The sequence below is a fragment of the Hippoglossus stenolepis genome, chromosome 4, assembly GCF_022539355.2.
Source record: "Hippoglossus stenolepis isolate QCI-W04-F060 chromosome 4, HSTE1.2, whole genome shotgun sequence".
NCBI lineage: Eukaryota > Metazoa > Chordata > Actinopteri > Pleuronectiformes > Pleuronectidae > Hippoglossus > Hippoglossus stenolepis.
The window spans coordinates 25,162,447-25,187,008 of NC_061486.1; the positions used below are offsets into that span (position 1 = coordinate 25,162,447).

Genomic DNA, 24,562 nt, shown 5'->3' on the forward strand with positions numbered 1-24,562 from the left:
TTCCTTCTTTATCTCCCCCATCCTCGCTGCAGCTGCGCTATTATCATCCCGGGATAACTGCAGGGAAGAACCCGTGATGACCCTCAGTCTATCTATGGGATGGAACATGTTCAACAACATGAATCTACAATCACATTAAAGTGATCACAATATGTTGTCAAAGACCAGAACTTCTCATTATTACCTATATTTGGCTCTAAAAACGTAATCGCAGGATTATAAATGCAGCACATTTAAAATACATTCAATAAGAGACACTAGACACTAACAATACTAACATTAAATATGTTTTAAATTTGTTGCATATGTTTATTTTCTAAGCTTTTTTTAAGTTATGTGCGAGAACAAGAAACCCTTTTCAAAATATGTTTAATGACGTGTGGCTTTGCAAGATAAGATAAGATAAAATAACATCGATTTCATAAATCCCAAAGGATATACTTGTGCCAGCTTGCTCCATGATTACAGTAACACAATATGCAATAGAGTAAAACAATACAGTATTAAATCTAATAAGTGAAAATAAAACTATAAAGTTCAATATGGGTGAAAAAGAAAATGTATAGTGTATATGGAGTAAATGTAGAACCAATGCCTCATAGATGATGATGATGGTTTTATTATTGACACTCAAGGTGCAGATAAAATACAACACAACATAGATTAGAATAGCCAACTATACCAATGCCTCCACAGTTGGGATTGGCATGTAGTGCTAAACTTAATATTTGATAACACCTTGACGATTTCATTTTCAGAGTCATTGAGTCAGCAGATAATTTCATAGTACATGAGATATCTGGGGATCGATTGGAGAGTGCTGACTCCTGCAGCCACAAACATTTCCCCCGCACAACACCATCTGGATCTCTTCAGCTATCTCTCGCATATAAGCAAGTAACGCTGGAAATGAAAATAAAGTAATTTACGTGAGACTGTAGACTAATACTAAGCTTAAGTAACGATAATATGGGACAAACCTGCACCTTGCTGAATCAGGGCACTTTATGGCCCCTGATTTAGAACATGTGAGCCACTGAGCATGTGGGACGATTAAAAGACAATAAAACCAATCAAAAGTATTTTTGTCTCTGCAGTAGAGTTCATTTTAGTTAAGGTAAACATATTATAAATAAATAATTAAATGCAGTGATTCCCTCTTGCTGGACCATAAATAAGTTTGAAGTGTGCTGGATGACATGAAATTTACCGGCTGATAATCGCTCTCAAAGTGTTTTATTGTCTTTGTGGGGACATGCATTGTGGCTCAGCCTTTTGACGCCCAAATGGCCCCTGAAGGCCCCTCGTGGCCCCTCTGGCTGTTTGTTGATTGGCAGAAGTGAGAAAACAAAAACATTTATCGTGAGAAAGTTTTTCGTTGAAACCAGAGAGAGAAAACAAGCTCTTCGCATGTAGGTGGAATATCTAAACTGCCCGCGTTGTGTTGTAAATGTCACCTGAGTAACATAATAATTATTCGGGACGCTCCTCTTCCCGCGGCCCCGCTGTGAGGGGCCAACAGGCGGCTGCACTTCAATCAGCGGCGGCCTGGCGGGGGAAGAGCCGGCCGGGGCAGGCGGCTCTGTGGGCGGCGTGGAGATTTGACCGTGCGGCCGGGCCCCCAGCAACCACCGCCGCGGCCGCAGGGGTCTTTCAACTCCGCAGGGTGCTGGTTCCCTGCAGGAGTGATCAGAGCGCCCGACCCCCTCCTACACTGAGCCCGGTTAACACAGCCGTGCAGCGGTGTCAATGGGCTGGAAACGGCTTGTTTTCACTTTGTTAACAGGTTGAATGAAAAAGGGATTAACATTTTAAGTGTGCAGCCATCTGACGAATTCATGTTCGCAGGGATCCAGTTTCTTTTTTCATCTCTTTGTGGGGAAACCCTTTAGTTTACAAGTCACACAGCAGCTTATAATAGGAGGTATAATGAGTGACTTGTTGAGCCGATCTCACCTGAGGACACTTCAGCTTGCTGCTGGCATTGAACCATACATCTCCAGCTTGTGTAACATTTATCTAACAGAGTGTTATCTAAACGTGTAGATTACACTCATTTACATCACAAACACCAGAGGATCTCTCCTTCTTTATCACTTGTGTGTCTGTGGGGCAACACCTACTCTCAGCACAGTTCAGTGCAACATGTTTTAACACAACATATGTTGGTAAGTTTATGCTGAAAGCTAACTCAATTGCATCGGCTGTTCCCAGAGAAGCAGATGCCCTAAAATAGCACGTCCTAACTATATCCTATGCCTAGCAAACAGGAAAGTGAAATTCAATAAAAAAGTTAAAATGGGATAAAAATGAAGATTCTCAATTCTATAGAGTTCAAAAGATTTGAATCATTTTTGTGTTGTTTTTGTCAAACCTAAGAGTCCTGGAGAACTTAAGACCCTCTTTAGCTGCTTAAAGCTCAAATTCAAACGTCGTATTATCTGCGTCGTACTTTTCAGAATTCATGTCATGTTTCTGAAGTCCAGTGCTTAAATGATGCATTATACCATCTTGGGGTCTGAGAGGCCCAGCAGTAAAACATAGTTAAATACAATGGATTTTCACGATGCTCTACATCTGTGATTTGTGTTGACAGCACTACATGCAGCACAACCCTGCTCCAATCCCTAATCACACGTCTATCTGGATCTCAGTAATTGGGTTTTTTATAAGTGCTCAAAAAAGGTCAGTCTAATTGAACATAGGTTATGTCACCATAGGTTACTATAGCCCTACTGCACATTTCTTTGTCTGTGAAATTTCAAACAAAGTTAATTTCTTTCCTTTTTGAACAAATTGTTCGTGCACAGCCCATATGAACGAGAAACATGAATCATTTCCTCATTTAGTAAAACAATGCTTTGGAGTCATTTATGTGTTTTTCCACATTTGTCAGATGTGTCAGCCGCTCTTTTCTACATACCACGTTTTAATGGGGTCACAGGAAAAGAAAAAAAAAGTGGATGTGGGAGTAAAGGACATAATACTTCATTTGTTCCAGAGTAAAAACATTTCCTTTTGATTACTGTCTGTATATGTAAACACCCTATACATGGAGTATAGATTACTGGTAGCATTACTAGTGATCTAAAACCTTGTGTTATACATTTTAAGCAGGATACCACAGCTCTCTCGTGTTCACAACCTTCTGTTATGTTGAACGCAGAAATACACATGTGGTGCTTGATTAAAACATATTATGAATATAATTTGAATGTTTTAGTGATTTTCTCCCGGTGGCAGCTCTCCTGTATAAAACAGTCTGCACCACAGAGTCAGGCAGGTTCTGCATGTCAAGGCTGCTGCAGTTATTTGTCACAGCCTGTCTGGGCTTAAGTGCTGCCTCCTCTGCAACCACCAAGGCCTGTGTAGTGTGTGCACCCGTACAGCCAACATAGGAGTGTATGTATGTATGTATGTGTGTGTCCCTGGCTTTGTGTGTTTGCATGTACGCATGCCCGCCTGAGGGTCAGTGTCAAGGCGTTCTGCTCAATGCAGGCGATGCCGAAAGGCTAGTAAATAGGAAACAACAAGTGAAGAGTGGAAATGTGTTGAACGTGTGTGTGTGGTTTACCGGCAGGATTGCGTGTGTGTTGCAGCTTTGCATTCTTCAGTATGACTTTACGAAAAAGAGCTGGGCGTGCTGACTAAATTACAAACTTCTGCAAATAGTTTGTGCCCACAGTTTGTGAAGCAGTTGCCGCAAACAGGAATATGACATTTCCAGCTGTTGACATTGTTCAAATGGTAATCCATCATCTGTAAGGTGAAAAACAACAACATAAAGAAACCGGTGCGGCCTCCACCTTGCCACAAATGGCGAGTTTACTTTACTTTACCAGAGAGAGAGAGAGAGAGAGAGAGAGAGAGAGAGAGAGAGAGAGAGAGAGAGAGAGATGGAGGTTAGGCCAGAAGGCCACCCAGCCTTGTTGACTCCAGTGACTCCGCCATTAAGAGAATATGGCTGCGGTGACCTCTGGCAACCGCACACTAGCGCCCGAAAACATCAGAGAGCTGTGACCCTTTACCGCCTGCATGAGAGCGAGGGAGTGAAGGGACGGAGGGAGGTAAAGGGTGAAAGAGAGGATGAGGAAAAGAAACGGAGGGGGTATGAGTGAGGTGTAGTCGGCGGGGTGGGTGGGGTGCAGAGTGCATTTTTACGAGCCTGTGCCTCTCCAGTTTCTGGGTCGTCTGGCTGCATGGACATAAATTGTATCCCCCTCCCTTCCCCCATCTCTCCTGTTTTCTTCTGGTACACTCGCCGAACAAATCCACCTTTATCGACCTGCTCCTGCAGCCTGTTTGCAAACTTTGCCTCCAGTTTTGCTTGTTCTCCCCCCACCTGGGTCATTCCTCTTCCTCTCATCCCCACTGCTTCTACCCATCTGGGCATTGGCTCTCACCTCCGCCATCTTTCCCTCTCTCCTTCCATCTGGCTTTCCCTCTCCATCTCTTTTTGTTTACGGTATAAGCCAACACTACCTTTCTCCATTCTGTTATTTTCCTCTTCCCCTTCCCCTTCCCCATCCCTGCATGCCCCCTTCCCCGTATAGATGGAGATTAACTGGGGAGTGCAGCGCCATCCGTCCTGGTGACTGTTTGTTGTTAAGGAGATGGATGGAGGCTCCCTCTGCCAGCCCCACGCAGCCACAATTACACCAGCCGCCATGATGGATGGAGGGGAGGGAAAGGAGGGGAGATGGAGAGAGGGAGATACAGAGAGGGGCATCTATCACACCCCTTAATCTACCTGTCACTGCAGAGGTTCGGATGGAGGAAGGGGGTGGGTGGGGTGGGGTTTGTCGGCTTTACCTTGACTGCTGGTCAAAGGTTTATTTTCTTTAACCAAATTTGTTTCTTGGTTGTTGTTTTTTTTAGAGAGAATTTGGCCTGTGAGGACTGGACTCATTAAATGTCCTGATCTGTCCAATTGATTTCCCAGAGCTTATTGGATTCGGTTGAACAAACTGTGTGTGGGTTAGTGTGCATGTGTGTGTGTGTGTGCGTGAGAGTGTGTGTGCTTTGCAAGCATCAACAGGTAATAAGACGCAGTTCCTGTTGGCCTTTGCAGAAATGTGGACTTTGCATGAGGACGTTTTTGCATAGACCCCGAATAATCATGTGAACGACTGACTTTCATTCACACACTGTCACGCTGAGCTGTTCATCATCACAAGTGCACCCCCGCTCCACACACACTCACCTATGCAGAATCTTGTCTTCATCCTGACACCTGTTGAAGGTATCCAAGCAATGAGCAGTCATCGAGTAAATCTGCATACATTACCTGCAATACCTCTCCGTTTTTACCCACAATGCTACAGAAATATTATGGAAAGTAATCTTCGGCAGCCTACCCTCTACCCCTCCTCTTCCTCCTCCTTTCCCCAGTCCCTCCTCCATCCCCTCATCTGTCCAGAGCAGTGAGAGATGGGATGGAGGGATTAATACTCTTCCGCCCAAGCCAACCCTGGGAATGATGGATGGACAGATGCAGGAAGGCGAGTGGAGGAGGAGAGAGGGAGAGATTAAAGGAGAGAAGTCTGAGGGTTCATAAATCCAAAGTGGGAGACCTGGTCCACATCACACACTAATAAGATCTGCAAGAAATCCATGATGAGGGAGAGAGAGAGAGAGAGAGAGGTGGAGTGAGGAGGAGAGAGAGAGATGGGAGCAGAGTAATAGCATTAGGTGTAATCAAATCATGGCAATAAGATGTGAATGGATGAGAGTGAGCATGGTGATTATGCAGAAGAGGGATGGTAGCGTGTTGATGAAGCTTTGAGGTGTGAGGACAGGCCTTGTTATTGGACAACAGATCAACAAGGTTATAGTTCTCGCTGGGGAGTTTACCGCCGCAAAGACTACACAAGTAAGGTTTTTAAAAACACGATGCCGGCAGAGCTGAAATGGAAAAAAGGACAAACTCAGTGCCACGTCAATGTTTACCCCGTTTTAAGACCCCTCCCTCCCCCCTGCAGTTTTGAATGATTGTATGTGTTGCGGTTTTTCTCAAAGATTTCAAATTGTCTCCAATCAGATGGCTTTTCTTCACATTTTTGATCTAGTCGAGGTCACCAATGACTCAATGACTCAGCCAACACAGGCCTGTAATCTATTTCAAATCTCCTTGGCCTCAGCTCGGCCTTCGATACAGTGGACCATAATGCCTTGATTAGTCGTCTGAAGAATGTTGTTGGTTTCAGGGATGTGGCTTTGGATTGGTTCATCTCCTATCTGTCATGTTGGTCCTTCTCAATAAATCTTGAGGATGCTTCTTCCTCATACCTTTCTTTTGCGGGGTTCCCCAGGGGTCTAGTTTGGGTTCATGTACAAGTGACTCCTGGGGTAAATCATGCAATTGCATCATTGGCAATATTTATATGCGGTACCATGGAAGTATCACATATTACGTCATGCCTTGCTGAAGTTTATATCTGAATGTCCCAAAGTTTCCTGTGTTTGAATAACCCTGAATCAGAATATGATTGATTACAATTTGCTTTTCCGGCCCCTCAGCTGTGGATCTTCCTTCCTGGAGCTCTTAGCCAGGTAATATCAGTATCTTTTACTAAAATCTCTTCTTGAGACTCACTTTTATCTTGTAGCTTTAAACAATTGGTATTTGTTGTAACTAGTTGAAATATTATTGTGTGTTATATTTCATATAATTATCTAAAACTATTCATCATACTTATTAGAATTTGGCAGCTTTAACCAAATCCAAATAAAAGTAATGACAATGGTGCTTCGGTCATGAAACCTGCCCCTGTGCACTCATTTGTGTGTGCACGGTCCCCATGATGTCAAGAACAAACGGTCAGTGTATAAAGTGTATTTGAGCAGCGGAGCTGTGTTCTGAACATTCTGACTCAGATCAGATTGAGTGCTCCTTCACCTCCCTCCTCTCCTCCATGAACCCTCCACCCCCAAAGTCCCCAACCACCCTTCCATCCAGCAGGCCACATTTTTCACAGTCCAGCTGTCCTACGGCCATGATTGGTTGGCCCAGCAGACAGATAGCCGATAGGTTCTGATTAATAGTTGAGGCTCAAGAACTTCCTCATTGATCAACAGGACAGGCTGCAGGAGGAGGAGGGAGGGGGGAGGAGAAGGAGGAATGGTGGAAAGAGAAAAAGCATGCCCTGTCGCTCTGCAAATGCTGGCTGATAACCCTGATAGTGGTAGTGTTTGTGGCTCTGTGTGAGTGTCTATTTGAGGGTGTGCTTGTTTTCAAAGGCAGGGAGTTGAGGAGTTGGATGAAATGGAAGCACTGTGGTGAGAAAAGGGCCAAAGCTTTACTTACTTTCCTTCCATTTGTCCAACTCTCTCTCTCTGTGCTGAAGTGTTTGATAGCATCAGCGAGATTACCATGAATAAGACATCATGTATGTTATCAAACAAAATACACACCTACACCAACAGCAAATGTCTGGGAGGCTTTTCTGCATGAAAGTGTGTGTGTGCAGTCCGGGGGGAGTCTTATGGGTTAGGGTGTCATCATTATTGTAAGTCGCTTTGGATAAAAGCGTCAGCTAAATGAAATGTAATGTAATGTAATCATCGGCTATCCACAAGAGAAATACTTTTTGATGGAAATTGTCCTTTAATACATTCTATACTAAATATATACGACTTATATATATTATATGCTTTTTTCCCCAGGTGCATTTGCAGAGTGAATAATGTTACAGTATCTTGGTGTGTGTGTGTGTGTGCGTGTGTGTGTGTGTGTGTGTGTGCGTGTGTGCGTGTGTGTGTGTGTGTGTGTGTGTGTGTGTGCGTGTGTGTGTGTGTGTGTGTGTGTGTGTCCCCTCCCGCTGCTCTGTCCAGCCTCTAGCTGATTGATGATCTCCCACTCCCACAGGGTCAGTGGGGTCATGACCTCCCACTTTTGACCCCCCTACTGGGAGGGTCACATACACACAGAGAGAGAGAGAGGGAGAGAGAGAAAAAGAAAGAGAGAGAGAGAGAAAGAGAGCAGTCCATACAGAAACAGATGGCCTGAGGACAACTGGTGCTTCCATCACTTTTCTCCAACTCTTCATCATTTACTCTCACTGTTTCAAACACAACAATCAAACAGTCTCACATTCATTTGAGATCACATTACCTTTCTGTTTTAACCCCCAAACAAACGCTTCATCATGAAAAATAGAAATATGTGCTAAAGATTTGCATTAAGCATACCTATTTGAGAACCTTTTATTTACATCAACAGATCACAATCAAACGGTTCTGAGTTTTGATTTATTGTGTTTACAGAGTTTGAGGGTCAAGAAATCACTTTGACAATGTGTAACAATATCCCGCCCTAGTGGTATGACAAGGTTACGACCATAGACTGTATATAAAATATATATAGTGTTTGAATCCAACAACAAATAAACCACTTCCAAGTCCTATATTATTATTATCAGTGATAAGAACTGATCAGGTTTATAATATGACCTAACCAGACTTTTTTCTCTTCTCCATCTTCTCCTGGGCATCGGCCTTCAGCCACCATGCCACACGTATCTCAATCTCCTGAGAGATGGAGGAGAAGGGAAAGTGATTTGTGATGTTTACGCGCATTAGATGAATCTGACCAATTTTAAAGAGAGAGAATATAAAGGATTAAGATCTGGTACAGTTCGTACAGGCACCTATGTGGTCAATGGAAGCAAACAATTTGTGTACACAACATTTATATTACAAACAATTTGTATCTTACAATTAACCTTGATTCTGCATTGATAGAGTGGCCCCTAATCATAGGAATGTAAAACCTCAAATTATCTTTGATTAAGGGAGCACCACTTTGATGCACACTGACTGAAACAGACTGATACCTGAATGTTTCCCTCCCTCTGCTGTTACTGTCTCCACTAGGTGGACCTTGTGCTAACCCTTTGAGGCAAATACATCAAGACTTTGTGATCCTGGTGTTTGTTGTGCATATGAATGAGCTGTGACTCCTCTGGCCATCATATCAGCACAGTGATCAATCCTGCCCCGGACCACTGACACTTCTTGCCATGGGTCAATGTGTCAATATCGTGTGTGTGTGTGTGTGTGTGTGTGTGTGTGTGTGTGTGTGTGTGTGTGTGTGTGTGTGTGTGTGTGTGTGTGTGTGTGTGTGTGTGTGTTGTGTGTGTGTGTGTGTGTGTGTGTGTGTGTGTGGGCCTAGTGTCACTGATGAGAACTCCACACTACACAGTGCAACAGTGACATCTTGTGGTTTTTGACTGTGCATGACCAGTGAATGTGGTCTTCCAGCAGGGGATCCGCTGATGTGTTCACATCAAATTCTCCTGAATTTGTAAGACTTTATACTTGGAGGCCGGAGAAGGTCTCTGCAGGCCACCTGGCCTCTTAATGTAAAGTCCGTAAACTGTGCTAGTTTAACACGACCACTGTATGCCTCCATCCCCGTCATGTGTCTCGCTCTAATTGGTCACGAGACCACAGAGCTCTCTGACTCCTTCCTCATCCTTCTACACTAGTTCCATGATGCTGTCATCCAGCTTTTGCATCAGCTCAGTCTGAAGAAGAGATGTACGACAAAATGGGTATTTTCCATTCAGAAGCACATAGTCTATACATATAGACAATCAAGTTTCATCTGGACTGGGAGCACGGTGGTGCAGTGGGTTGCCTCACAGCAAGAAGGTCCCTGATTCCTACTGGTTCAGCTGGTGTCGGCTCTGTACAGCATGATCTCCCCGTGTCTGTGTCTGTTTCCCTCCCACAGTCGAAAGACATGCAGATTGGGGTTAGGTTAATTGGAGACTCTAAATTGGCCATAGGTGTAAATGTAAAAGACTTGTCCAATGTCAGCTGGGATTGGCTCCAGCTCCCCCCTCTAAAGGACTGGCGATATAGATAATGGATAGATGAATTTGATAGGAAGGTAAGGGTTCTTCTAAAAAGGGTTGAAAACAGCCCTCTTAATGGCTGATTTGATCATTATCATGTAGCCGCATCACTACCAGGATCTCACTTACTACAGGGATAAATATGTTACCCCTTGTTCAAGGTCAAGAGAGAGGAGATTTGACTGTAGAGAACCTTGCAGATAATTTTCTTCAACTGCAGATAATACACAGATGCTATTGGACAGCAGAACTATAACCGATACCAGTCAATTCTTGCTGAAGAGGTGAAGGGTGCCTCTTCAGGGATTGGGAGATGGATTAATTTGCCAGCAGCTAAAATTGATACTGGTGAGACACAAGAGAAAGAACTGCCTGCCTTGAAGACTGATCTACAACAATGCACATTTGGCTGCTTATGAGCGACTGACTGCCCTCTACTGAGCAGTCTTGATCAATACATGTTTACATGGGGCCAGCTGGCTATCTGTGACTATCTGTACATCTGTGACTTGTCAATTTAGTATTTGCGTGTTATCAATGGTCTGTTGTGCTTATCCTTGGATTCACTGTGATCTGGATATTATTTATTTATATATGTGAGTGAATATTCAGTTTGATAGTTCTCAGATTAAGTTAATCGATTCCTGTCTTTAATATTTCTGTTTAAGCACTCCATAAATCTAAACATACATCTGAACAGGACTTAACAACCACTGACTTGTTCCCCTGAGCATCTCATAAAAACCAAACCATCAGGGTCCTTGGGGATCTGACAGCAGTTTAAGTCTATGGCCCCCTGACTGGCATTACCACCCATCAAGGTTACTTCCACAGCTTTCCACACAACAGCCAGACACTGCATGGAGAGGATGAGTGTGAGTCTCAGACTGGAATTGTAATGCATCACATGTAAGTGGCTGTCTTCACACCTTTTCTGAGGCACGAACTGCTTCATTCATGAGAATCAAGCCATTGCCCTGAAACAGAGTCGACATATATATATATATATATAGTGTGTGTTGTGTGTGTGTGTGTGTGTGTGTTTGTGTGTTTCAAGGTGCAACCTGGAAACATTGTCATTGATGAACCCAGGGTCATCAGGTGTTTCAGGTCTTAACTGGGTTGCCTGGGTGAGGGTCACCCAGGCAGGGATGATCAGCCCCTGATATGTGTCCAGGTAGCAGCTATGCCACTCATCCCCCCTCTTCAACCAGAGCCAGCGGGAAGACCTCACTGCAGCTTCCAAGATGGTCTTGATGGACCTCCTCCTTTGCAGGCCACATGTGCTGAGGAGCCCCAGGACCTGATGTTTGGACTGACCTGCAAAGCCCCAACATCCCACTTCCACTGCTTCACAGCAAGTTTTACATCAATTCTTCTAGCACTCAGCTACCAGGTCAGCATACAAAAACAAAAACACACTGTCAGCTCCAGCAACACCACATGCTTAGTTAACCCTTGGTGACAGCAATGATGTCCAGAAACTTAAGCTGCTTCCCTAGGTCCACCAGCAGCGGAAAATCCCTCACTGTTGCAAGCATCCCACCCTGGGTACTGAGGTAACACATACATAAGGGAGAGCTATTTGCTTTTGAGTGAGTAAACAATGGTGGGTAAGTGACAATTTGTAATGAATTTCAATGCCCTAAGATAAAGACTATCGAGCACGTGAATTGTGTAACCAGACAGTGTTTAGAATAACTGTTTTAGAATATTTTTAGAAAGGGGTTCAGACGTGCATTCAGTTCACAATTAAATCTTTATTTAATAATGGGAGGACTAGAATTGAGGACCTGAGAGGAAAAGAGAGACAATTATAAGTAAATGCCAAATACTTTTATTTCCTCATTTTATAAGAAGCTACAATAACAAACTGACCACAGAGATATAACACACTTTAACCTAAATAGCGGAGACCATTATGTAGGCAGCATACTTACCACGGGGAGATTCTATCGCAAACCCCAATAGACACCACCACGTGAGCACATGGTGATCAATACCACTGCAGCTCACACTGCAAGGACAAACCACAACACACTGTTCAAGTGACCACCACCCTTCAGGCCTACCACACTGCATGCAAAGTGGTGTGCCTCCCCCGAAACAGTGGCCACACAACACTGGTGGCGGCAAAGCAGCAGTCTGGCACTTGATCTGCAACGAGAGGGAGAACCCTGAATTGTCACTCAAACATGAGGCCACAGAAATCTTGGTCGAGACACAGCCACCCAACTGAATGTACAAGAGACTTCATTAGATTTCAAGCAGAAAAAATCAATTATCTCTTTCTCCCCGTCGCCCTTACCTGCACAAACACAGCAGTCACCATCTACCAGGCATCAGAGGAAGAGGCAGAAATTGCCCTCACCTGTCCTTATAAAGGCGGGGAGCTCTCCAATCCCACCTACCAGGGTGGTGCTCTAACTCCTAGCTGTCAGCCCTCACATATAGATAATGGGTGGATGGATGGATATACCAATTAAGAAAAGTTCCATCCTGTAGTCCGGCGCAAAACTGAACAATCTTTTCTACTCATACCTTGCCAGTTTTATATTTTTGTGAAACTGCACAGGAAACAGCCATATGCATACTCTCGAAAGTCAAACATGATAAAATCCTTCTCACCTTATATGTCACTAAACAAGCTACCAGCCATATAAAACTTCAAATAGCGTAAATATCTTACTAAGTAGGCCTAATGTGTGACAAGCTTAAGCTTGCATTTACAGTGCATAGCTGTTCACACTCTGTCGAAAGTGAAAAAGATGAGAAATTGAAACTGCCTAAAACTAAAAGATCTGAGATGTGGTCATTTTTGTAAGTTATGTGAGTTACATGAATTTCATGTTTTGAATTGTCCTTTGTAGGACTTAAGCACAGCAATTTTCATGCTATGAAGTCATTGAAATTTGTCACTACATTGTGTTTTATGGCCATTTTAAACAACACAACAAACCCACCCCACCCTGCCCCCGACCAAATTAATAGATAAATGGAAACATCTATAGTTGCACAAGGCCTCTCACAGTCTCTATCCCTTGTGAAAAGACTGCACAGCAGCAGCATAGAACTACTGAGGAAAAAAGTAAAAAATGTAACCCTAACAACATTTAACCTAAATTTGACCCAAATGCTTGAAATATGTACATACAATTCTACACTTCCAGTTTTCATCTAACACACCAACCTTGAACCTTGAACATGAATAGTTCTAATTCACTTTTGTTTTTAAACAAAATATTAACAATATCCCATACCACTACCTTAACTATAATCGTTGTTTTTATGTTGCCTACTTTGGCTTGTGGTCAGTTGAAGCTTTCTAACTTTACTCTGCACCATAGACTGTTGATAAACGCTCTGCACACAGCACCCCATGACAAACAGGCAAGTGTAGAACGGCCACTGCACTAGTATATCAAATGAAACATTAATCTAGGTGTCACCCTTCATATTCAGTGGAACACTAATAAATTCACCACCTTTAACATGGCTCAAGAGCTGTAGAAGGATGAGAAAGTGGGCTGATGACAGAGGCATCTTTCAGCAGGGCTCAGGAGGATCTCCGCAATTAACTGCTCCCTACATTCCCAGTAAGGCGCTGCAGTGACGAAGTGGTCCCTGAAAAGTGACTGCAAAAAACACGATATGACATGTGCGTTATATCGTGAGAACAGAGTGAGACGGTAAGTGTGTGTGAAAGTGTAATTTTCATATACAAACTGCTCAGTAAAACAGAGAATCAGCATGTAATGAGATCCCTCGGCCTTGTCATGGCTTCTTTTTTTTTTGGTGTGGTTACATTACAGGAGAAGATTGACTTTTTCCTCTTCTTGTGCTGCATCATTGTAGCAATTAGATTCCCTGCTTGTAACCATACATCACTCACTGTGTTGCTGCACAGGAAGACTCAGGAAGATGGTTTGACCAAAAGCTTTAAAATATGATGAGGGTCAAATTTTATTTCGCAGATGAAAAATATTAATATATCGAAAGCAAACAGCAATGATACACTTTCCTTCCAATCCACGTCCTGACCTAAGATAAATGATAGCTACTCTCAGTCCCCTTGTAATACCAGGAAATCAAGGTAAGTTAATGTAATGTCCTCTGAAGTAATAGACTGAGTCACAGTAAAGGCAAAAGGATTTTCTATTCAGATCATGACTTTGAGGTTTTTCAGGAAAGTGACTCTTATTATTTTCCCCATGTGGGATCAGTTCATGACACCAGCTCACATTTAGATTTGAAGTGAGTGTTATGATGGTCTCCACTGCCACTATGGTCACAAAACATCAGCAGGTTTAAAGTCCATCACTTTATAAAATGTGTTTGAGAACAGCTGCCTATTTTCACATCTAGACACAGACCAACATAGGTTATTCTAAAATGATCTACTATTAATCTAGTATTAAAGGTTCAGTGTGTAGAATTTAGTGACACCACTAGGTGTCACTAAATTCTAAAGGTGCATGCTGCAGCTAAATACCCCTCACCTCACCCTCCCCTTCCAAACATGAAAGAGAACCTGTCGTAGTTGTCAAAAAACTCAAAAGGTTTTCAGTGTGTACAGTCTGGGCTACAGTATAAAACATGGCAGCCTCCATAGATAGGACCCGCTCCCGATGTTTTATACTGTAGGCCGTGACATCACTGCTTCATGTACAGAAAGAGTTAATGCAGCTAGTATTCGAGGATATTATGAATGTTAAAGAATGATTTTTGAACATTGAAATTGCTTATTTGTTAAGAAAAGAAAATTAGTTGATTCTTTTATATATATATATATATATATATATATATATATATATATATATATATATATATATATATACACATTTGGCGCTTTTAGGCTTGACAGTAGGCATGATAGGCTGAGAACATGGCAAAATCTAATTGGATTACCATAAACACCCAACATTAAAATAAAAGAATAAAAGAGGTGGGCAGAGTGAGAGAATACAGTGTGACAGTGACCAACCAGTTATAGAAAGGCTGTTGTTCTGTTGGTAAATTTACCATTTATTTTCTCCATTGACGTTTCAGAAAATCCTTACAAAAATAGATTTAGCCTAGAACCAGAACGACCAGCTACGATTGTGACCACAAAACATTGGATTTGGAGCATAAGCATTGCATTGACGTGAGCATCAGCACTGACTGAATAGAGGTGGGACAGAGGAGGATGATGGCGAAGCATTCATCTCTGATGGACAACCAGTCCCACCCCCTGCAGGACACCATCACAGCACTGGGCAGCTCCTTCAGCGACACACTAATCCACCCAAAATGTCTGAAGGAGAGGTATCCCAGGTCGTTGCGCCCTGCAGCTGTTAGACTGTACAACCAGTTCTGCTCCCAGTAAAACTACATGCACCCATTGTGGACTACAATTTAACTCTGGATTAACTCTCTTAACTGTGCAATATTCATTCAGTCTGTGCAATCCATTCCACTGTATATATTCTCGCACTGTATATATTCAGTTTTTACTCTGTATATATTAGTCTTTATTCCATTTATATCTTTTTTATGCTTATTAACTAGTAATTACTGAAGTCTATTATTGACTGCCCTCTTGCTGCTGTAACAATAGCAAATCTCCCTGTTGTGGGATGAATAAAGGATTATCTCATCTTATCTCATTTTAGAAAAAATATCGGAAACGGAAAAAAAAGCAACGGTACAACACTGTGTATTTCATAGTGAATCCCATACACCATTGCGACTTATTCGTTTGAAGTAATGCTAAACATGATTTTGCGGTTGTGGTTAACATTTCCATGACAACAGCAAGCTCCACCAATCAGAGATATCACTATTACACCTGAGGATTGTGAGTAGTGTTGTACGTCTCCTTGACATCTCGAATAAAACACGTTTGTCTTCAAATGCAGTTATTGCTTCTATTGTTTCACAATCTCGTAGCTTGTGGTGAGTCTACCTAGAACCACGCTGTTGAGCTGTGAATTAATGGGACACAAAGAGTCTTCCTGATTGAATCTATGCTGAGCTTCATTACCACTCACAGAACCTTCCAGTAATATATGAACACAGATCTAGAGCCAGAGATGGTTCTAGTAAGGCTGTAAATATAGAGAGACAGGTAGCTAGCTGTCTGACTGGTGGTTAAACCACAGCATAAAAACACTTTGGGAACTAGAATACATTTCTTGTCTTTCTTACCCAAAGAGGATGAATAGAAGTCAGCCAGGAGGTTAAGTAGTTAAGTTTGAAGATGGAAAAAAACTGTGGAAAATGGGCTAATAATCCAGTAACCTTTTAGTACCGGTTAGTTTAAATACCAATAACAAATGTATTTGTTCCTATCAAAAAGAGCCAAGTTGTCCGTTTCCCACAGCTAAGTCTTTATGTTAAGCTGTCTCTGGCTGTAGCATCATATTTAGAGCACAAACATATTTCAAACTTCATCTCACCTGATTTTCCCCAAGAAAATTAATTTAACAGTTTGTGTTGTGTTATTGTGTTGCATTATTCCTCAGAACAGAGCTGTTTAAAAAAACAGAAAATACTGCCAAATGTTTTGGGTGGGAAAAAAAGGACATAAACCTTATTTGAGAATCATCCTTTTTTCTGTGTCTTCTTTTCTCTCAGCGATGGAGATGGCAGATCTCCAGCTCTGAATCCCACCAGATTGAAGAGCATCTGTAAGGGTCTAGATTACCTCATCTGCAGATTTGAAATGATCCAAGAGTAATCACTGCTAATGTGATTAGGGACTGAGGATTGGCAAATAGCCTCTCTCTGTCTGGCTTTTTATTATCCTAATGTGAAGGAATAAAAAGGTTATTCTATACAATCTAGGGGCACATGTTATGTCCGAAAGGAGAATAGGAATGAAGTGTGAACTTATCGAGTCCTACCCTACCTCTATATTTTGTCTTCAAAATGTATGTTCATACACCTTCAAGCTTTCAGCATTCAGAGCAAACACAAAATAAGAAAACCCAAATAAAACAATACGCTTCCGTATGTTGTTTCTCTATGAGTGGTTTTATTTACTTATCTTATGGCTCTTTTGGATGAAGAGTGGTTTTGAGTTTGTTTTGTAAGTATTTCCACACAGTAGGTTATGTATGGAAGTTAGGTGTAAATAAAGCATTCATGGATAATACACTTTTTCACTACTTTATTGCCAGACATATTTCCTTAACAGACAAAATATACAGATCAGAGTTGGTTTTGTTTAACTAACATATATTATAAGCTCCCTTTCAGTAGCTCTGACTTTAGTCCAGTCTCTGACTCTGGACTAAGGCTTTAAACGTTGGTTTACAAAACTGTTTTTTCTCTTATAGATCAACACGTGCAAGGGAAAACAAAGACAATATTGTAAAATGGTTCACCAATGCAGTGATAAGGAGCTTTTGAATTGCAAAAAAAGCACAATAATAAGTGAAAAGCCAATGATAAATGAGAGCAAAATATTAATAATGGTCTTTACCGGTTTCAATTGTGATAGAATATTATAAAAGTGAATTCAGCCTAATGCCCAGTGCAACTCTACTACTACTGAAGCTTTGAAGGAAGAAGAGAAAAACAGAAAGAGAGGAAGCAACAGGCAAGAGAATTAAGATGCAAGCAAGCAACTAGTCATCAGCAGTTACATGTTTACATTACTGAGAACAGGAGAGAAAAGAAGATAATTGAAATGTATGGAAAATGTTTGCTCAGGAAAGCATGGATGCATGCTTTGTGTAGATGTTAGTGAAACGAAGAGACACAAATTAACCTCCAGAGCTCGAGGAAAAAACTAAACAACAGTCACCTCCCCCCACGACAGTAACCATCATAGAAATCCCCGAAGAGCAACAGGAGAGATCTTGAAATCATGAGTCATTATTGGCTTAAGGACTTTGCTACATGGAAAATCCTGTGATAGAACCATCAGGTAAGTATTGCATCACAGATAAGGGTACATATTACCTATGGGAAATTGAAAAAAAATTCACAAGTAAAGTGCAACTCAGACATGATCTGAACCACGAGAGAGTGCTACAGTGGCTGCGGTAGCAACTGGAGATGTGCCTTTAGGTGGGTGGGGGGGTATGACATGGATAAACCGTTTACGCTTCATCGCAGATAACAGTCTCCACCACAAATGTGTTCTCAAAGTGACGGATGTGGTGGCAGTCCTTCGCCTCGCGCTTGTTGATGCCTGAGAACCAAACAGGGTGAGACACAGGAAGCAGATCAGCAATGTCACTTTGGTGCATGCTGAGCTTCAGATCTAATCACAATACATTAACACATCAATGCTCCCTTTTTAAATACTTTACTCTGTTAACGTCAACTTACGTCTACGCTTGACACGACGGCTCAGGCGGTACGTCTCCTTCCCGTTGCACAGGCGGTAAATGAAAGGTCCCAGCTGACGCATGTTGTGCACTTTGCCAGTCACCACCATGTCTTCATGGATGATGTAGGTCTGAGGCAAGTATGTTCCCTTCTGTAAGAGATGTGGAATCATCACAACAAGCTCGCTGAGTTATTATTTTCCAACGCTTAAGGGCTGGATGGTCCAAAAATTAGACAACACTGGGTGTTTACGGTCTGATCCCACCAGCACTCAAACCAGCATCATCCTGCAGTAGAGTGGAATCGTAGTCATCAGTGGACTTGGAGCAGGAGTTTGCACCACTGACCAATAGCAGTGCTGACATTTGAGTTAATAGAGGACCAGAGAGTCCAGAAAGGGAAAAGATATTGTACAGTAGCTTATTAGTCCACATTTATTGATTCCCCTCTGCTCGAGTTTAAACAGCTTCACAATAGAAATGTGGTTCACATAGTTTTGAGACTGGAATCAATGGTACATGTGTCTTTTGCATAAACCGTGTGAATGTATCGTTCCATTAGAGATAAAGCTAAGGAGCAGCCAGCTAGCTGACTAGCTCAGAGAGACAGGGGGGGGAAACAGACATTTCTACAGATAAATTCAAGAAAACATTGCAGTTGTTACCTTGACGTTAATAAGAAGCTCCCAAAGGTTGCGTGGAGGCATCACGATGGTGGTGTTGAGCTCAATTACGTAGCACTTGTCCAGAGCAATGTCATGGTAGGCAGTCAGTCCCTAGGAAAAAAAAGGCAATTCATTAAAGGCAAACTCTAAAGACCAGTGCTCAGGTTCAGCTTTTTTCCACTAACGTCTTAATTCCTGTGTTATTTGCATCTGTGGAATTTTAATAATATTAGCCATGATAGCTGTGGGTCCTTGAAGATACAGCTGTCAGTTAGATGGCCTGCAAACCATTTAGGTCTGGACTCAAATATTGACTCGATTACCATTAAGATTAGAATGAACCTAATGACTTTAGTGATCTAATGACTTTTCCTCTAGCAATTCATGTAATGTTTTGATATTGGCATGACTAAATATCTAAAAGGCAAATGACGTTTGTGCTCATTAGCATGTTGGCAATTGAACAGAAGAATAAAACTCAAGGCAGAAGTAGAGTCTCAAAGAGTCTTTAGCATGGCTGCAGACATGGGTTGTTTTATATACAATTGTTCTTTTCAGATTCCTTTTCTTTTGCACTCTACTCCTCCCAGTTCAAATTGTATATATATCAAATGTGTGTGTGTGTGTCCTCACTCTGTTGAAGTCGTGGATTATTCCAGCAGGGTCACCGCCTCCAAAGTGAGGCACGGGCACAGTGATTTTCTCATAGTTGTCGGCCAAGTAGATGCCGACATTTTCCTCCAGCTCCTGACGCCCACGCAGCGGTGCGTACACTGAGTCTTCATATAGCACCCGGCAGTGGAACAGGTTCTCCTCAGGGATCTGGATCATACACACACAACATTTCGGAACAATTCTGTAGCAAGAACATCAAAATTAAGAATTGCAGTATGAGACAAATAAAGTCTTACATGAGGTATGAAGTAGTAGCGGTAGACATAAATAGAGGCGAGGACCAGACCGGCCATGAACACAACCAGGCCAAATGTCAGGCAGCACAGGCCGTTGAGGAGAGACTTCCTGGGACGCAGCGGCAGGACCAGCTCTTCTTCATCCTGGAAAACACACACACACACACACAAACTTCAAAACGGGCACAGAAAAGGATTTCCAGGCAGCTTCAGTCACTAATCATCACCGTGACGAGCAGCGGAAAATGACCTGAATTAACCGACTGTTAAAATAGAGGCTCGCATAATTAGCAATGCCTCATTTCAAGCAGGAATGAGTAGCACTGAGCCCGGCCCACGGAGCGCTTGATAATGAAAACTTGACGGAGACGATGGTGAGTAATCTTCCCAGACGCCTCCAGTCTCGCAGCCCATCTGCTGGAGCCACGCGCCCAACTGGTGTTGGCAGGGTGGCACTACACATTGATAGTAGCTCCTCACTCCAATGTGCGCTGCCATTGACAACTATAATGACCAAGAAGGAAGTCGCTTGTGGCAGGTCAGACATTTTTCCGGATAAAATGAGCTCTGTGTGTTGCTATACTTAGCAAGAGCCATGAAGGGGAAAAATAACAATAGGCTTTTTTCACAGCAGATATCCTGATAGTAGAGATGACTCAAGTGTGCCTGATAGTGCATTGATAATATATCTCTACTATTTAAGAGTTCAAGTAATTAATTACGTTATTTACTCGTGCTGTCTGCTGTGAGACAATCCTAATGTATGAATAGGAAATGACGGCAATCCTGTGTGTAGAAGGAAATGACAGAAAAAGCTTGAAAGCTGCGTCCCTTTGTTTTCAGTGTTTGCAACATATTTGGGTATGTGCAGATTTATATGCTTCAGATCAGTGTGTCCTGGTTGCATTTGGAGAACAGAGGGCGCGCTAGGCACAAGGCGACCGTGCGAACGCTAACACGGTTCTGTGAGACTCGGTTCTTTGTGTTCTCACTCCCCACTGAGACTGTTAGAGGTTCTTTCACGCCAGCTGAGAGCGTGTCACACCATGAGGCCTGTCCCTGTCCTGTGCAGTGCATTTGGACTAACAGATCACACACACACACGCACACACACACACACACAGACAGACAAATGCCTGATGTCCTGTCTCATTATGGTGCAGCCTCTTTGAGAATCAGGCATGTAGAGAAAAATACATTGGGCTTGTATAATCTACTTTACAAATAACCAGTCTGCATAATGACAACTTGTTCTTTTTTGATACGAAAATATATTTTGGTGAAAATGCTCAAAATACTGCAACCTGTGTTAAATGCATGATTCAATTTCTTTACATTGTGTTATTGCTACATACTGGTCCTATCATAATCTATTCTCTAATATTACCATTTGACATTTGGATTTTATTCCAAAGGTTTTCTAATCTTAATTTAAATTGTAGGGCCCAGGCCTTTGACACTTCTGAAAGCACCCACACACTCTATGATGAAACTCCAGTCAAGTCAGCATTGTGCTGCTCAGTGCATTTAGATGAACAGATCTCAAAGTCACACACACACACAGTCACTGTAGCCATCTACTTTTTCAGCATTGACCACACACACACACACACACACACACACACACACACACACACACACACACACACACACACACACACACACACACACACACACACACACACACACACACACACACACACACACACACTTCATTATGTGCAGCATCTCCAGGGCATGTACATGATGAGGCCATACAGGGACAGCAAAGTTGAGGACTCCTCTGCTCTGCTGGATTCAGAGCTGGAAAAAAACAAAACAATCCTGCATGTGCTCCAAGCCACAGAAACCCATCTGCCATTTTGTCAGCTGGAGCTTGTGCATTTCCTGCAGCTGCCTCACATCATTATGTTTTTGAGACTAGAGCTGGGAACCTGTTAATCTAAAAACCCGTTTGCGGTCATGTCGCCTATAAAACATGACCCAGCACGGAGCCTTTGTGTTGTTGCGGTGCTGCTGTGTGCTGCTGAACAAAGAGCGTGCACGTCGGGATAAACTTGCATGAGTGACGCAGTGGAGGAGAAGCGTCACAGCAAAGACATGTTGTGTTGTCTTGAGAGATGCAGTGAGAACACAGCCGCTCGGGTCCCATGTGTGCAGGTGCAGCCCCGCATCACATTACATAACGATCACATCCTGACGCGCACGGTGCGTGAGAGCGATGCGTTCACTCACCATCTGATGAGGGATGAGGACTTCGGTCTTGTCGCCATCTTCCTTCTCATCTTTCTGTCCCGAGACAGACTGGAAGCTGATCTTCACCATGGCTGTGTCTGTGTGTGTCTGTCTGTGCAGGTGTCTTCCCCCCTCCTCTATGTTCACTGTATCCGGACACTTCTCTGAAACTCCTCCCCTCACCTCCTCGTCGGCAGTAAGGGCAAACTCAAGTCGGTAGCTCGTAGAGGCACTTCCGGTGGCAACAGAAACTGCGCAGATATGTAAAGGCAGCTGTCTTAGATGCAACTGCCTCGGTTGCCACACTGTTTGGAGGCAGCTGTCTTTGTTGCCACACTGTTTGGAGGCAGCTGTCACAGCTCCCACAAGTGTGTGCCCCTGCCACCCCCGTCTGAGAGCAACTGAATGAGTTTGTGATTTATTCAATGAGATATATACTGGGTTATGAAAGTTTATTAGATAGTTTGTTAGCTCTCGGGGGGTTGGCCTCAAAATGAATCAAGAAAAGCTTCACATCTATCAGATCCATATACATGATCTTGGTGTCTATGGATAGGTAAGAACTGAAAGACTGTATTCCAAGTATCAGTTACAGTGTGGCTGATACTGTGCCTGAGTAATCTGTGATAAACCAAAGGAAAAAGGAAAATTCTTATCCTTGCCGTAAATTCTACAGAAGATGGTGAATAACTCCATGATAGCAGTGATGCACAGAGATGCCACTGCTCATGTAGCAATTTATTGACGACAACTGTACCAAAGCAGATGGAAATACCTCAAAGGAACAAAGTTTTAGTAACGGCAGGACCAGGCACACTCTATTTATATTTATGTTCTCTCTCGTATGAATACATATTTTCAGTGTTTTGTGTTAGAAGACAGCAAAGAGAGACTCCCAACATTTTACTTTCCAATTGTATATAAACCATTGACTGTTTTATTTACTATCAGGAATATAACTTTGGTCCAAATGTTTTCCTTATGATCGGATCTCATAGGCATTCTCCAAGGACGTTTAGTTAACTAAACTAACATCCATAAGACCCTTTAAAATAGACTTATTGTTACTCCTTCAACTTCAAAATAGTTTTATGAGTTATGAACTTATATAGTTTAAAAGCATCAGTGCATATACTAGACAGATAACAAAGCTGTACACAACATTAAAGCATTGTCTATTGTAAGGACATATCATGTCAGTGGTGGTAAATGTTCACAATAGAATCTTAAAAAGGGCTACAGAGCTTCAATAACAGACACAAACAGCAGGTTTTACATGTGTCCAAGATAGCAAAGGTATTGTAGTAAGGACGGGGTTAGAGTGACTTCAATATTCAAAAATCTTTGAAGTTCACAAGGCACGGATATTAATTGGCTAATGATACATTAATAACAGCTTCTCACCATCATCATTTCAGACAGAGGAGTTAAGTCATAGCAAATTTGAGTCTTTTTATGTAACTCATTGAAAAGAAAGCAGGGTTCCAGTTTCAGTCGTTAAGAATCATGCCAAGTCCTAACACATCCGTGTTTACCAGATTGTTGTACATCGTTTTAACAACAGCTCAACTCTATCAACTATCTAAATAATGATGCCTGGATAAAGGTCATTACACAGAAAGACACACATTACCGATGGCATCAGAAACTGGCTACATCACCTCGGCAGTCTTGACATGATTTGCCCCGAGACTGTTCTGTGGATCGGAAAGTACAACTGACTTAGTATTTGTAATATAAAACGCTGTAGGCTAACACACCTTGAAATTGTCTCTATCGTGAGACCTCAAGCTGCTAGACTAAAGACAAGTGAAGGAAAGACATTTTCTACTAATGTTGCACATAAATGGAAAATGACAATACATTCAAAAAACCATCCAAACAGTGTGGGAACAGAGGCAGGTGCCTCCAAACAGTGTGGGAACAGAGGCAGGTGCCTCCAAACAGTGTGGGAACAGAGACAGGTGCCTCCAAACAGTGTGGGAACAGAGGCAGGTGCCTCCAAACAGTGTGGGAACAGAGGCAGGTGCCTCCAAACAGTGTGGGAACAGAGGCAGGTGCCTCCAAACAGTGTGGCAACAGAGACAGGTGCCTCCAAACAGTGTGGGAACAGAGGCAGGTGCCTCCAAACAGTGTGGGAACAGAGGCAGGTGCCTCCAAACAGTGTGGCAACAGAGACAGGTGCCTCCAAACAGTGTGGGAACAGAGGCAGGTGCCTCCAAACAGTGTGGCAACAGAGGCAGGTGCCTCCAAACAGTGTGGGAACAGAGGCAGGTGCCTCCAAACAGTGTGGGAACAGAGGCAGGTGCCTCCAAACAGTGTGGCAACAGAGACAGAGGCCTCCAAATAGTGTGGCAACAGAGACAGGTGCCTCCAAACAGTGTGGGAACAGAGGCAGGTGCCTCCAAACAGTGTGGCAACAGAGACAGGTGCCTCCAAACAGTGTGGCAACAGAGACAGGTGCCTCCAAACAGTGTGGCAACAGAGGCAGGTGCCTCCAAACAGTGTGGCAACAGAGACAGGTGCCTCCAAACAGTGTGGCAACAGAGACAGGTGCCTCCAAACAGTGT

At 42.8% G+C, this 24,562-nt stretch overlaps 1 protein-coding gene across 1 annotated transcript; it reads right to left on the reverse strand.

Moving 5' to 3' along the window:
• Window positions 1–16,998: 16,998 nt before the first annotated feature.
• On the reverse strand, window positions 16,999–22,220 carry itm2ca (integral membrane protein 2Ca). Its single transcript, XM_035155280.2, has 6 exons — window positions 21,993–22,220; window positions 19,758–19,901; window positions 19,480–19,668; window positions 18,847–18,957; window positions 18,183–18,333; window positions 16,999–18,042 (listed from the first exon to the last, which is right to left on the reverse strand). Exons 1-6 carry the CDS (start codon window positions 22,080–22,082, stop codon window positions 17,951–17,953), a joined length of 777 nt encoding a protein of 258 aa, XP_035011171.1. The 5' UTR covers window positions 22,083–22,220; the 3' UTR covers window positions 16,999–17,950.
• Between the last annotated feature and the right edge of the window lie 2,342 nt (window positions 22,221–24,562).